Genomic DNA, 16,154 nt, shown 5'->3' with positions numbered 1-16,154 from the left:
TTTCCTTTTCTGTTATTGTTTCTATTAAACTGTCTTTATCTCAGCCCATGAGGGTTTTGGTTTTTCCCTTTCCCCTGCTTCCCATAATTATATATAAACAAGTGTAGAATCTTTCAAAGGAAAGAGCTCGGCCTTTACAGATGCAGCATCCCATTCAAATTCTACTTGTAGAATTTTTTTAATCTCTCCTTATCATGAATATATATGCATACATATATGGTGTGTGGGATGATATGTGTGTGGACTATAAACATGTTTGTAATGTTTCTTAGAGAAATCTGTTAATGTAAGTCAAGAGTAGAGCATGTTACCGAGAGAACTGATAGCGTATTTAGTGCTGATTGTTAGAAAATATCCTTCTACCTAGAAGTGTTACAGGCAGGTACAAAGCTGCATACATGTGTGAGAGAGTAATCACGATTTTGTTATAAGACCTTAATATCTTTACTAGTAAGCAATTAGAGCAAGTAAAACATATGTAAGAGCGGAATGTTTTCTTTATTGTTCTCGGTATACTTCCTGAAATTTTTATAATGAAATTTTACCTGACTATTTTCTGCATTGATTACTCCACTTTAGACTGCTGTCTTGGAGCTCTGAAAATGTTGTAGCACAATTGTATGTACAATAGAACCAACATTATTGTCTGTTCCTTGACATAGTTTAAAAAATAATGAATCTCATTTTATTTTGCAGCGTTTGCACCTATACCATTTGGAGGAATTTATTTGCCACTTGAAGTTCTACCTAACAGATGCCATTGCTCACCTCTTGTGCTAGCCTACGATCAGGCCCATTTCTCTGCTCTTGTTTCCATGGAACAAAAAGATCAACAGAGAGAACAAGGTATGCTATAAACACAGCAGCCCACGGGTACATAGTGAATACAATGCACAAAGTACTTTCTTCTTCCTCTAGGTGGATTTACCTATCAGAAAGGAAACAATACCCACTAAATTTTATTGCTGTGTTTTTAGGAATCTAAATGGTCTAATCACAAGACCGGGAGCCAAGAACTCTTCAGTCCTAATCCTTGGGCTGTCACTGTCTGTTTTGGGCACTTTGACCTTTTCTGTCAGTTCCATGTATGTAAATAGGTATCATCACAGTTGCCTGCTGTGCTCCTGGGTTCTTGAAGGCCTTTGTTAATTTGGGTTAGTAAAGTGTTCAGAAGATTATGTATGAGTCAGATTACTATTGAAAACACATATAAAAGATCTCTCTTATAGCGTGCTAAATGCACTTTTCCCATTTAAAAACATTTGAAATGTTTGTATCTTATCATCTTGCTGTCTTCTGTTGTACTTCAGAACAGTGACAACAAAGTCTGACCGGATATTTCTGTGTCAAGTTTGAGCCCCTGGGATTGGGGGTGGCAAAAGCTTCAGGACTGGGTTTGTTCCTGCATCAGAAACGGAGGAGCTAGCTATAATCACCCTTATTTGGAAGACCTGTTTGCTCAATGATAGAAGGCTGTGAGATGAACTTCTATGTGTCTTTGCTCCTCTTGGGGGGAAGGGAAAAGTGTTTTGCCAAAAACATGGTGAGGCTTTAAAAAAATTCAGTGGAGTTTTGCTGTTAGGTTTAAGTCCTCCTTTGTTTTGTTTTTTTTGTCTGCTGGCACTGCAGAGGTGTTTTAAATCCTTTATGAATGCATATTACCTGTAAAGTAAACATGGAACGTGTGCTGGTTGTTGAGATCTCCTGAGTGAAGTTCATTTAGTGTCCTCCTTCCTAAAGAGTAGTTTAGAGAGAGCTAAATATCCTTCATTTAATTCCCTATCCCCTTGTGCATTTCATCTGATTTTGGATGTATTAGTCATTTTCCATGCTCATGAGACAGCATGCTGCAGCTGTGCAAAGCAGAGAGAAAGACATTGGTTAAAATGATGCAAAGGAGGAAAGACACTCTTGAATGACAGATTTTGTTGTAGACCTCTTCATGCCAGAATTTGCTATCTAGTTAAGTCATCCTTCTAGGATGGAGTAAAGAGTTTTTAACGTGAGGTTGTGTGAGATGGGAAGCGCTAACAATGCGTTGCATGTGGTATTTTCAAACATTGTGTTGGTGAAGAGGAGACTGAATCATAAGACAGTAATGGAAAGAAAGGTTGATCTGGATGTCAGATATTTAATGGGAAAATCAATCCGGTCCAACTGTTCAGCCCCCAGTGGCACGTAGCCATTTCAGGGACTTGTAGGTAGGTGCTTGGCACTAGGTCTGGCCTTGGCATTACACGCTGGGACGTTGCAGCTGCCTTCCTGCCCTCAGTCTGTAGAAGAGCGGCCCTTAGAAAAATGCTTTACATAGGAACCGTTTCCAAAGCAGTACACTGAGGTATGATGTGAAACACCTTGTGAGAAATGAGAGCTGGCAAAGCAAATTCATACCATTTGAAAGTGATATTAGGAGAGCCTTTTTAAGGATACACTTTCACTGCTGATAGTTGCTGAAGAAACACTGCAGCAAGGACTGTAACATCCACAGCTGTAAGTTAGCAGCTCCTGCATATATGTCTATGTTACAAATTGTAGACTTGTCTCGTAGAACATGCCTTCATCTCTTTGGTCTTGATCCTTCATAAGGTCCAAGTTCTGTTGGTGGTGGAACAAGACAACTTCTCGAGTAGGCAGTCCATTTCTTGCATTCTTACAATTGGGATCAGAATAGTATCGGTAGACCTGACAGTAACCTCAGTTATTTCAGGCACATCTGTCTGCCTTCATGCAATACTTCATTATCACAGGTCTTACAAGAGCTGATGTGCATGAGTAATTTGATCGAATACAGAGAACTTATCTGTCTCTACAATAACTTTGCAGATAGGGTAACCGCCACCCACCAAACCTTGTGCGATTGTGGCATCCTCTGTGGCAGGACTGATAAAAGCAGCAAGGGACACTCCTCTTCAGCTTCTCTGACCCTGCCTCGTGTTAAAGTATTCAGTGATACACTTTGATGCCGCCTACTGAAATACTGCTAATATTACAGGCATATATTCCTGTTAATTACACACTGCAAGATCTTGGGTTCGATGACAAGGTCGCATATTTGATTTCTCCCACAAGTGCTAGCAATAATGTTAAATATACTTCTTGTGGTTAGAAACTGTCTTTCTGTAGGATTTTCCTATACCTGTAGCTGCATAGGAAATGTGCTGGGAGACAAAAAGCTACTAAATATCCAGCACAGCATCAGTAACATTTAATATTGGCTTTGTTCATGTGTAAGTTCCCCCAGGCTAATTACCAGGGCTGTTGAATCAAAATAGGTTTGGTTTTGGGTTTTTTTTTTTGTATGATCTGATTTTACATGTTTTACTGCAGGGCCTTGGATACACAGGCATCAATTCTATGGATCAGCAGAAAGCACTTGGCATTAGGTCTGGGATGAAGGGAATGCTTCAGCTTCCAGCTGCCAAACTGGTTGCTGTTAAAGGCTGCAGCAGCCCAAGAGCTCACACAGCACTGCTATTGTTCTTCGAATGCTGTGGCAGGAAGTAGATTGGCACAAGGATGCTCTAATAATGACTATTTTTTTTACCTTGTCAGCATAGAGATGTTGGCAGCTTTGGCAGAGAGGAAGGAGAGCCACAGTTGAACGAGTAGGAAAACAATGGCACAGGTGCCACAGTACATGGCCAGGTTTTGAACTGTCAGGATGCAGCCTGGAGCTCAGAGCTACAGTTTGTTAAAAGGAGCATCTCTGATAGCCAGGCCGTTCATAGCTCGTAGTCATAGTATTTATAGCCACATAACTGCATGTCAGGAGCAGCGCCTGGAGCTGTCTGAACTACTGTGTGTACATACACACGTTTAAGCTGCCAAGAAGCTGTTTTGTGGGGCAGACAGTATGTCCTATATTTGTGAAATATATATATTTGTAGTCAAATAAATGCTGATGTGAACACCTGGAGTTCTGCTTTGGCATATAGTCATTTATCAGATCATTTTGAGCACTACTGTAAATGTATATAAAGAGAGAAAACATGCTAACATCCTCTTGTCTGGAGAGGATTTAAAAAACATTTTGATATGTCATTTTTTTACCAGCACACAGCTGGCATTCTGATGGACACTGAAGGCCCTCTTGTTTTGAAATCCACAACATCAAATCAAAAACCTATAAATACTTTTGTATTCACGCAGGCTATATTTACGCAGATGTTTTTTATTTTTGCTTATGGAAATAAAGACCAGGTCTCACATGCCCCTGAGACTGCTTTGTCGAACTTGGAGCTTTGCACGCTCCTGTGCTTTGTCCTGTAAGGTCAGGTGCTACCGAAAGTGGAAGTGCTGTGTGGTAAACTTATAATGCTGCTCTCTTCTGAGTTGCCACCTTCTTTTAAAAGGTTAAGATACTGCATTGTAAGGTCAGTTGTAAATCCAGCCAGTACCTGCTAGTAATTCAGTTAATTGGCAGAATATGTCTTTTCCTTGGGAAACACAATCAGCGATTTGTGTTATCAGTTATGGCAGCCCCTTTGTTGCAGTAATTTCATTGAATGGAGCAGAGTAAGCCCTCATATTACACCACCGAGTGTTAAAAAGTGTATTCAGTTGTCACCTCTCTTGTACGTTTCTTATGCTCTTGTGCTTCACGAGCTCTCGCTTTACCGTGTATTTGGAACTGCAGTTAGACTCTCTGCTGCTTATTCACATTGAGTTTCTTTAAGGAGCTAAATTCTCTTACAATATTAATTTCTATGATTGCATCCTACAGCAGTATCTGCAACTAAAGTTGATTAGTCTCCAGCTGTTCTGTACTATATTTGCAGTTAATATGGGGAAATATTTCAAGAATTACCTATTATAAGCAGTAGGGGGCAACATTTCCATGAAATTTTTAAAGGTTTGACCTTTTTATTTCCAGTCTGCAAAGATGAAAATATATATATACTTTCTGCAGTTGTTGTCAAATTGTCTGAACCAAGTACTGACTTCACCGTGTTACTCTAAAACACAGATTAAGTTTCCTGTATTCTGCTAGGTGAGGAACAATATTTAACCAAAAATCCTCTACCTTTGACAACATATGTTTTCTGAACTGCAGAAAAGATTATAAACAGCATATAGCCAATAAGTGCAATCAATTTTCAGTAAGTCAGTGCCAGATGTTTGGGTGATGCCTCCGGGTTTCTTTGCCCCCTGGCTTTGCTGGAATGAATACCTACGCAAAGTCCTTAAGGTTTCCAGTACAGAAAATTAAATTCCTTGATTGGTTGTCAGAGAAGCAGCAGTGACCTGCACCACGCTGGGGATCCCACCCAGTGCCTAAACAGCTTTTACTTTTTTTTTTTTTTTCCCCCCTAATGAAATGGAAGCAAATTGCTGGCTTTAATTAAAGCTGACAGTGTTTTTCTCTTAGTTTCTTGCTGGTGATGAATGATAGACACTCTGTAAAATCAGAGGGCAGTCCCTGCACGCAGAGCATAAAGCAGAGTCATCAAGATAGGTGTCAGAAGGCAGAGGCCCAGCAGAGAGGGGAAGGGAGAGAAGAGCCAGGGCAGTTAGACAGTGGAGCTGAGACATAACAGCAGTAATGGGCTTCTCACTACGCTCATGACAGGCCTCAAACTGACCTCCTAACCCTTATCTATGTTGATCTTTGCTCCTCAATTACGTTAATTCACAGTTTGAGTCCAAAATCCCTGTAACTGCATTTTGCTTTGTTTCTTAATGCTGTTACCAATATATTTTTGTTTCTTTGACAGTGAAAAACAAAAAGGTACTAAACTGAAAAGAGAAAATAATTAACAAGTATGTGCATCTGTGTGAGAGACAGGCAGGAGTATTTCAACTTTTTATTGCTTTCTGCTATTCTAATGGTTCTGTCTCCAGGAAGTGTTTATTGTGCATTACAAAATGGCAGTGCTGTTCTCCCAGAGGTCTCCCCTCCTCCAGAGGTGACTATCTTTCACTCCAGGAGCAATTAGTGTATTAACCTCTACCTCTCCGCTTCTCTTGCACAAACATCAAAATGGGGAAACGGAGCCTGGTATAAATCATTTGTGGTGCTCTGAATGAGACAATTCTGCAGCACGCTCAAATTCTGCCCTTCTTTAAACCAGTTATGCTGCTTTTTACAGCTAATTAATTTTTTTGTTGTTTTTGTTCCCCCCACCCCAATCCTTGTTTCTCCTCTACTTCAGCGGTGATCCCCCTGACTGACTCTGAACACAAGTTACTGCCTTTGCACTTTGCGGTCGATCCTGGGAAAGACTGGGAGTGGGGAAAAGACGACAATGATAACACCAGGCTGGCCAAGTAAGACCTTTTTGAAACCTTAGCGTCAAGCAGTAAAATGTCTTGAGCCGTACCCGATTGAAGCCTTGGGAGAACTGCTGACAGAGAGGGCTTTGTTTATGTTCTCTGGTGGCATGGGAGAAGACATGGATGGGTATCCAGCTGGCAGTCACAATTCAGGCTGCTGTTGCATCTCTCCCTGTTAAGAAATACTGCTTTTTCTTTCAGGCTGTTTTTGACACTTTGTTCCCTTGTTTTTTCACCCTTAGTTTGATTCTGTCTCTTGAGGCAAAGTTGAATCTTCTGCACAGCTATATGAATGTAACGTGGATACGCATACCGTCTGAGACACGGGTAAGGTGACTTCCCCTCGCTCTAACCAAGAGGAGAGGTGTCAGACAGGGCAGGGTGCTGTGTGGGACAGTGCCTGGACTGGCCAGTTGCCTGTGAACACCAGTGTCCTGACAGCAGGGACAAAGTCACTTGTGGCTCACTGTCACTGCAGTCAAGCTTACACATTTTTCTAGTTATTTATTTTAATAACATAGTTGCTTTTATTTTTTTGCAACTCGTACTCTGTTTTGAAATGTATTTTCTAGCTTAATCTTCCTGTAACTTATTTCAGTAGTCCGTGTAGTTCAGAAGAACCTTAAAATAGACCTTTTCTCGCTATTGTTTTCTAAGAACTTTGGCTTGCTCTCCTAATGCCACTGTTCGGTCACTAGTCCCAAGTCCTTTTGCTTTCTGAGAATACATTGGCACCCCGGGACGGCTCCCAGTTTAGAGCGGCTGACAAAAGCGCACAGACTGGCGCTGAACGGGAGCCTCGTTCTTTCAGAAAGCTATTTTAGAACCACGCTCAGCTGGCACCCAGTCAGCTGCAAATTTCTCTGCAAATGACATGGAATAGATGGAGGGGTTAGTCTGGAGGCAAAAGGTTGCTAGGAGAGGCTGGAGGTGATTTAGCCTACACAGATGGGATTTGAAAGGAGGAACAGAACACAAAAGGAGAAAACATTTAACAAGCTGCAAGAGGGGGAAAAATGCATTTTTCTACAGTTTCTACAGTGCTAACTACCACATCAGAAAAAGGAGAGGCAAAATGCTCCTGTAGTCATAAACTGTGAGCCTGAAACTTGTGGGACCTGGGTTACCTCTCCCTGCTTTGCACTTGCCATGTGAGTGCGGTCAGGTCACTTCAGCACTCGTCTCCTCTGCCAAGTGGGGATAACAGCTCTGCTCCCGACAGGGTGATGGGGGCTCAGCAATTCCAGAGAGAGAGGACATTGAAGTACCCAGGCACAAGAAGCAGGAGTGCATTTCTATAGCATTTTTATACCAGAAGTATATACATCTCCAGCATCTCCAGAGCTTTTTTTTTTTTTCTCTCTGAATCATTATGGTTAGTTAAATGTTTCATGTTTATCTCTAGCAGATTGTAACTTCATGATGCCTGAAAGCAAGATTAAGTCTTGCAGGAGTAAATGAACAGAGCCATGTTTTAAAGTACTCTAGGATCCTTGTTACTGCATTTTCAAGACAGATGTTTTATCACCTTACCTAAAATATAAGGTAGAACTCTGACTTCTGACACCAGTTTTGTCTGCATTTTATTTCCAATAAGAATGAATACACCTCATTGTATTCCTCAGTCTACTTGCTGAAGTTTAGTGTTTAATATTTCAGGCAAGATGTTTAGCTCTGGTGCATTGTACCTTTGATTTTCACGCACCAGAGACCTGAATGATGAAGAAATTACTAAGTTGGGGTTTGAACAAAAATGACCTGTGAAATATTGCTGCATACAGGTTTGTATGCTGCATCCCCCTCTCAGCTTTCAGCAGAACCTCATTTCCCTTCCATCACGATACCAGTTTCTCTGTCTCCCCGGCTGAGAGGCAGCCTGTATCGCGCTGAGGGGCCGGTCTCTGGACGCAGACCAGCCGCTGCCCAGCAGGGAGGTTGTGCTGCAGCCGTCCCCTCAGCGGGAGCACTAACTTGCATCTCCCCAGTATTCAGACACTGATTTTCACAGAAACTCTGAGGGAATGACCTCTGTTCTGCAAATGTGCTTGAAATGAGTCAAAAGCTGCTGTAGGAACAAGCAAGATACACAGTCAGCAGAGGCAAATAAGCATTATTTGGTGAAGAAACCAGTTGAAGGTGTCAGTGCATGAATTAAGAAGTACATTTACAATCAGTGTCAGAATCTATATTGGATTTGGGGGTTTTTTTTGCGCTAAGTCCCTGTATGAAACTGATTCTGCAGTATTAATTGTAATTACTTTTCCATAGCAGGCCCCTTTGGCTCAACCAGAATCCCCTACAGCTTCAGCCGGGGAAGATGTTCAGTCTCTGGCTGACTCAATGGACTCAGACCGAGATTCCATCTGTAGTAATTCCAACGGCAATAATGGCAAAAACAGTAAAGAAAAAGAAAAGGACAAACAGAGGAAAGATAAAGACAAAAACAGGACGGATTCAGTTGCCAATAAAATAGGAAGCCTCAGTAAAACCCTGGGAATTAAACTGAAAAAGAATATGGGTGGTCTCGGAGGCCTGGTGCATGGCAAAATGAGCAGAGCCAATTCAGGGAATGGAAAAAATGGTGATGCAGTAGAGAAAGTCAAAGAGAAAAAGTCTAAGTCTCGAAAAGGCAGCAAAGAAGAATCTGGACAGTCTGCGAGCACTTCTCCATCTGAGAAGACCACTCCATCTCCGACTGACAGAGCCAGCAACTCGCCCGTTGAAAAGATGAACACTAAATCCTTCTCTGACAAGCAGTCTGACCCATGGAAGTACAGCACTGACGTGAAACTCAGCCTAAATATTTTGAGAGCTGCCATGCAGGGTGAACGGAAGTTTATTTTTGCTGGCCTTCTTTTGACCAGTCATAGGCATCAGTTCCATGAGGAGATGATAGGCTATTACCTGACCAGTGCACAGGAGCGTTTCAATGCAGAACAGGAACAGAAAAGAAAGGATGCTGAGAAAAAGGCTGCACTGAATGGGTCATCTAATGGGTCATCTAATAGGAAACTGGAGCCAGAAGCATATTCAAAAGAAAAATTAGAAACATCTCCTCAGGATAGGGCATCACCCGTCTTGCCTCAAAGCCATACGACTCAACTGGTTTTAAAATTTAAAGATCGCACTAGTCCCACTCCTGGGTCATTTTCTTCGCCTACTAATGGTGCTAAGAAAAGTGGACCCATTCCGGTATCTGCCCACTATAGCCATACGCCACCCGTTCAAAGGCAAAGTGTCATCCATTTGCATGATGTCAGCTCCAAGCCATCGAGCTTCCAAGATGATACCTACAAGCCAGTGGTTGGCACCTTAAAAACCTGTGCCACCTATCCCCAACAAAACAGATCGCTGTCTTCTCAAAGCTATAGCCCAGCCCGGATATCCGGTATCCGTACGGTGAACACAGTGGAATCGCTGAGCTATACCATGCCTACGGAACACAAGTCTCAAACATACACAAATGGGTTCAATACTGGCGATATCAGAGACTGCTTAGAATATGCTGATGAGGATGCTCCTCAGACCTGGTTGAACAATGATAAAAATCAAGGCAGAAGCACAGTTTGCCCAATATATTCCATCCAGCAGAACCGCTGTAAGAAGGAGAACTGTTCCTTTTATGGTCGTCCTGAGACTGAAAATTACTGTTCATACTGCTACAAAGAAGAGTTAAAACGCAGGGAGAGAGAAAGCAAGGGACACCGGCATTGAGGATTCTTCCGTGACTACTTAGTTTTACCATTTTCTTACTTACAAAGTAAACAGTGTTGAATTGCAGTAAAAGGAATCCTTAAAAAAAGAATAAAGGATTGATGAGTAAATAGTGTCTAGCTTTTCGCTTTTCCGGGGCAATGAGGAAATAATAGGATTAATTTATCATAAAAAAAAAAATATTATTTTCCATTTTGTCAGTGTCTTTTTTACATATACTGGTAAGCTGAAGGGTTGTTTACTCCTTTGTCAGTGCTGTGTATATGTTTGGTCAAAAATTTACTAATGGTGCCTGAATTTACACTGACATCACTCAGGTAGTAGAACGATAGGGGAAAGTCATAATACCGGAGATGTGGTGTTGTAGTAGGGTAGTATCTGCCTTGTAGACATTTGAGATTCTATAGCTATTATGAGAGTATTTTTTCCTCAGTAAAACCTAAATTTTTCATAGCCTTTTTTTTCATGAGGGTAGTGATTTTGCATACTGCACATTTCTAACATGGCAGCATATTACATTATCACTAATGTTTGTACTCATTTTAGTCTGAAGTTGAATGATTCTGGGAAAATGGGAGTGAAAGATCTGAATTTGAGGGCTGTAGCTCTTCCTAATTTTAAGTTCTTACCAGTTATTTCTACATTTCCATAAAATAGTAGACAAGCCACTTTTATTTGTACTGAATTTTTAAACTGGTTTTATAAAAAATACATTATGACTGGCAAGACTTCACTTCACAAAAAACCACCACATAGGTTAGTTTTGGGCACCTGAATTTCAATATTATTTTCATTGCTGTTAAAATTGAGAGAAATATTAAAATTATAAAAATTTTATTAGATTTGGAAAATTTTACGACCAGCTAGGAAATTTAGGATCATTTTAGAGCTGAATGAACTGCTTGTCAAAACAAATGTATCGCATCAATTGATTCCCTTTGCCATTGCATTAATTTAATCATTATTTATTTATTCTTTTCTCAGCATTACCAGTTGGTAGTTGTTGCAAACATAACTACTTGTGAGCCTTTCTTGAAGGCTGCTGGCTCCACCTATTTCTGACTCTTCGAAGAGTGAGTTATGTACCCACCAGGAGGTTCCCAGGTGGCTATAAAATACCTCCAGTCTGAATGGCAACAGCTAGCACAGATTTGCACAAGTCCGATATCCAAATATTTACATAACTATTTGCAATAGTTTTGAAAATAAAACTTGACTCATAGAAATATTTCTGTAAAACAGACACAGCAAATACTGTTAAAGGAGATGTATGACATTAGGAGGTTTTCATGAATATAGCACTTGCTGGTTTTGCACCCCTCTGCCATCAACTGGCACAATGCAGTAAGAGTAGATCTTTAGTGTTGTTACACTTGTAAGCAATGGGCTCATTTACTGTCTACCTTTTTTTTTTTTTTTTTTTAAGAGCTCATTTTCCACAAATAGGTGAAGAATAACCTTCAAGACCACTTACTCTGCCACCTAAAGGTGCAGAAAATGATTTCTGCCTTACTCATTATGGAATAGCACTTTTCTGGCCTGCACAGGAAAGATTCTTTGCCAAAGAGTCTTTGTTTCTGCTTCTTTTCTGCTGTACCCCAATTTTTATTCTTGACATGGTGGCTTGCCTACAGTTCATCCTTTTTAGCCTTGAAACTGAGCCTAAAGTAGTCTGTGCAACAAGATACACAAACCTATGCTGACGTGTACTGGCTTTCAGGAAAAGCACATAAGCTTTTGCTAATATCCCACTGAAATTTGTGGGACTGAGCACACATACTCAAAATTGACGATATGTTTAGGTTTTCTGCTGAATGGGAGGCTTAAAGAATAGTTTCAAAATAAGTCTGTTGGCCACTTCTAAAAAGAAGTCACGGCCTTTGCCATGTTAGTTGTTCCATGAATCCACACCTGTACTTTGTATTTCTTGCCATATTCCGAGCATACACTGAATGTTACTGAATTTGCATTCCTTCATTAAAGGGAAGTACTGGTATGCGTAATGAGAAGTTAAAACTCCATGTCACCTCTGTCCTGAAGGTAAGCACATTCTAAGCCCCGTGTCTCTGGCTGTGTACCCTGGTCAGCAGTGTCCTTTTTTGGTTAACTGTTGTGATTACATGCAAGTTCTTATTGCCAAAGAAATCTGTGATTGCAGATTATGCTAAACCAAGCCAGATCAATTTAAAACAAATCAAATATACTTGATTGCATTTGTTGCCGAGACTGAGAAAACTGACAGGATAAAACTTCATGAAAGAAATAGTTAAGAATTCTTAGAGCATTAGAATAGCAGTAGCATTTGATACTCTGAGAATTGCTTCTATGTAAAATTGTGCTTAAGAAATATTCTATCAGCAGCGAAGTACACCAGCCCGTGTATTTAGGTCAGTTGTATCCTCATTTCTAAATGAGGAAAAAAAAATAACAGCACATACATAAAAATAAGCAATTAGCATGAGAATTTGCTGTTTCCCGTTTTTCAAAGGAGTTGTTTCTAGATGATGTTTTTAAGATCTACTACTCAAAAAAGAAAGACTTTTGCAGCTCGTCAATATTTAGACAAATTGCTCTATTCTAAATTATTGAATAGATTGTACCTGTATGTTAGATTATTTTGAAAAATTAATTGATCTTCTGAATAATAATAGGCTTGACTGTATGGAATAACAATCGTCAGTGTTCACTGTCATCCTGAAATCACTCAGATATTTCCATAAATAGTTGCCACTGCTGGATTGCTCATTTTAAAATATCTGTTACATGAAATACTGACAGAACACATTTTAGTTGTGCCTGCTGTATGCCTCCAAGGCAATTTGCCAGTTAAAATCTACCCATCTTTTCCTAGTACTTGTCCTTTTTTCGGAGCTATTTGTGGCAGTTGTCTAAAGGGGATACTGTAGTTAGTATTTAACAGCCCAGACATACAGACGGAATGCCTCCTCCTGAAGAAGTGATTGTCCTAATTAAAAGAAGAGTCTAGCTATAAGAGGAAATTTTCTACTTATTTTTTTCAAAGAGAATTCCCAACTGCTCATGAGTTGCGTTCACCAGCACTGAAAGAAATTGTGTCATTCCTTAGGTAGGTGTGAGAGGGAATAATCTTCAACTGTGAATTTCTGTTGCACGAAATGGCTAACCTTTGACTGCTCTTCTGGTTTATTTTTCCTTACGTTGAAAGCTCTTGTAGCCCACAGGCCAGCAAGTCCTTTCTTGTGCCTGATCTGCCCTCTCTGTACCTTCCAGAGCTCGTTAGAGTTACTACTTAGTCCCAGCTGTACAGAAACCGGTTTGGGTTTGGGAGGACTGTATTAATTTCTTCTGTTAGCTCAAGCGGCTGCAATACACATATATTTTTGCATTTGCTTTTTTCCCCTCTCTCCCTGATAGTGATTCAACAATTACCACTGTTGTCCAGATTTCAAAAGTATAGACTAAATCCTGGGTAGGCTACGCCTTCCTCAAATAGATCCAAAATCACCAGGAGATATTTAGGTTGGAGGAAGCTGGAATTTTTTAATGTGTGAATGTGCAATTTTTCTAATTTAAAAAAGGCTTAAACCTATTATGCAATTTTTTTATGTTGTTCATAAACTCTGATACAAAGGTCTGTTCGTAACAGAGGAGGCCTGTAATACATAATGGGTTTCAGTCACACTTTATATTAAAGTTCCATTTTAAATGCTTTATAAAGGGTTAATAAACTATTCCTAGACTTTACAAGTATTTTTTCAGATGTGGGTGTCAGTTGTAGCATATGGCTAACAAGCAGCTCATTCAGAAAAAGGTGGTGTAGATTATCAAAAGTAATTTAAGATACTTTGGATTTTAAAACAATTGATTAACCTTTTGTTATTATGGTTCATTGAGTTTTATAAATGCAATGGAAATACAGTGTCTGACCCAGCTTTCTTTAGCCATTAGTTTCTTCTTCCTAAGTCAAAGGTGACCTTAAAGGGATCGGTGAAAGAAAGACGCTGTACTTGGAGAGGTTTGTGTTGTTTATTTCTTAAGAAGTCTAAATAGGCCACGTGAAGTCTCCAGAGTCGTCTTTTCTAAATTGCAAAACAGGTGATGTGAGCAGTATGACTTGATACAGAAAGCATTGAGGAGAGACACTTTACGTGGATTTGCGCACTGTTGGACTGCAGATGAAAGCAGTCTGAGGCAATACCAGTCCTTGTACATACAGGCATATTCAGGGTAATCTACTCCTCGTGTGATGAATGTGTAGATATCAAAAAAAATGCACAGCACAGATCTGACAAAATACTGCCCTCTAACTCTCTGACTCTGCAAACAGTTACACTGGTGCTCAACTTCACTAATATGAATAGTCTCCCTGACATCAAGGAGACTGCTTGTTTTCAGAAACTTAACACAACTGTTAAGAAAAAGCATAAATGTTTGTGGGACGGAGGCCTGAGCCTTTAGCCACTGTTTGTTCCCCTTAGGCTGCCTGACCTCACTCTTCCGAGGAGAGAACTGATGAGAATTTTGCCTGAGGAGCAGAGGGAGGGAAGCCTTAGGCCCCTTTGGGCTAGATCTGCTGTCCTCTGAAACCTGCGGACAGAATCCTGTTAGTAATGGGGCCTTAAACCAGGTGCTTCACGGACACACAAAACCCTTGCAGGCTGAAGGTGAAAGTCAAGTACGAGCGAGTAAAGGGAGTAAGGTCTTCATAACACTGGGAATGTTTTGCACAGGTAAAAGCCCGTCTGTTAATAGAAACCACAATAATCTCAAATAAACATAAGTCCAGGAAGCAAAATAACTGATTCTGACTGCAGATGGCTTTTCAGCTTAGTGTATTTTAAGTCTCTGTCAGTGTATTCAAAGAGTATTTGTTTTAGGGTATGGCAGCTTACGCAGAGGATCACCAAACAGTATATAGCATAGAATTTAAATTATTTCAGTAACAGACACTAGTATCTATTTTAATTTGCACATTCATTTCCAGTGTATATGACTAAAATACTATATTGTTAAAAACGAGAGGAAAACAACACAAAGGTGTTTGTAAGTATGTTCTGTTTGTAGATTTAAGGCTGTATTATGTTGGAATTTTACAAGCCAAGTTTAAATTGTAATATAGAAATTATTTTTATATTATTTTGAAAATATGCTACAGAGCAATATTTTGCGCCTTTATTATAAACAGGGTCATCATTTTAGTAGGTTACCTTCAGAAATGCTGGTAGATATTAACCATGAAAAGAAAGCTTTGTAAATGTACTTGTTGTTTCTAACTGCTCTGTCTGTTGTGCACATCTGTATCTAATGCGAGTTGAATATACAAATTTTTTTTAATTGAAAAGCTTTAAATTTTTCTTTATATATTTTGGTACAACAGTATCCCTCTCTATTTAATTCTACTCTTCTTTCCAGTCCCTACCAATAGCTACTTTTATAAGCAGCGTCTGAATAAACACTGAGCTGGAAAGTTTTCTTACCAAATGAAACATTTCCGTACAGATATTGATTGACGTGGGACATTCATAAGACACCCTGAATCCATTGGAGTAATATTACTTTGCTTTTTTTAAAAAACAAAGTCAGAGATTTATTATTCCTTCACAAGGAAAATCGAGAATGAATAACCAGTGCAATCATTTAGCATCTGTGGGAAGAAAATCACTCTAGATCATAGAAATGTCATCCTTTAACTGGCAGATACATTGTGTTTTAATATATATCAAATATGCATTAGCTTCTTTCAGATTAAAGTGTTCAGATTTTATTCTTCATAGTTCTTTGTACTGTACATATCAATTACTGATGAACCGTGCAAAAAAGACTTTGCAAACTAACGCATATGTTAAGTCAGGAGTCTCTGTAGTTTTTAAAATTCCGTATCTTCTGTGTTTCAGTTTGTTGGGGTTTGTTTATTTGTTCCAGAATTACTATTAAGGTATGTATTGCAACCAAAATTATCAAATCTGGACGCCTAATGCTAAGATTCTGCATCCAGGTTTCTCCTAATACATAGGCTGGTTTTAAGATGTACTGAGCATCAATTTCTGTGGGAGCAAAAGCTCTTTCTTGGTTTCAGAACAATCAAGTGAGCGTTACTCCAACACACATTCAGGGCTCTTCTTTATTAGTCTACGCTTCTTTTCAGTCAATGGAATTTACATTTTCTCTTTAGTGATTTTTCCATCTGT

At 39.7% G+C, this 16,154-nt stretch overlaps 1 protein-coding gene across 7 annotated transcripts in view; it reads left to right on the top strand.

The window, feature by feature from the left end:
• Positions 1 to 10,177, top strand: part of OTUD7A (OTU deubiquitinase 7A) — a 130,568-nt gene extending 120,391 nt beyond the window's left edge. For 6 of the 7 annotated variants that reach the window (XM_074156615.1, XM_074156614.1, XM_074156613.1 and 3 more), the window contains 4 exons: positions 697 to 846; positions 6,153 to 6,267; positions 6,516 to 6,600; positions 8,542 to 10,150. In XM_074156615.1, the coding sequence (XP_074012716.1) occupies positions 697 to 846; positions 6,153 to 6,267; positions 6,516 to 6,600; positions 8,542 to 9,987 (1,796 nt within the window). In that variant the 3' untranslated portion in view covers positions 9,988 to 10,150. Of the gene's footprint in view, positions 1 to 696; positions 847 to 6,152; positions 6,268 to 6,515; positions 6,601 to 8,541 lie in introns of all 7 variants that reach the window. The other variant, XM_074156619.1, reaches the window with a different exon arrangement.
• The last annotated feature ends 5,977 nt before the right edge of the window (positions 10,178 to 16,154 follow it).

The sequence above is a fragment of the Numenius arquata genome, chromosome 11 (genome assembly GCF_964106895.1).
Source record: "Numenius arquata chromosome 11, bNumArq3.hap1.1, whole genome shotgun sequence".
In the NCBI taxonomy this organism is placed as follows: Eukaryota; Metazoa; Chordata; class Aves; order Charadriiformes; family Scolopacidae; genus Numenius; species Numenius arquata.
Note: the sequence above shows the minus strand (reverse complement) of the source record. Positions and strands in the feature narration are given on the sequence as shown.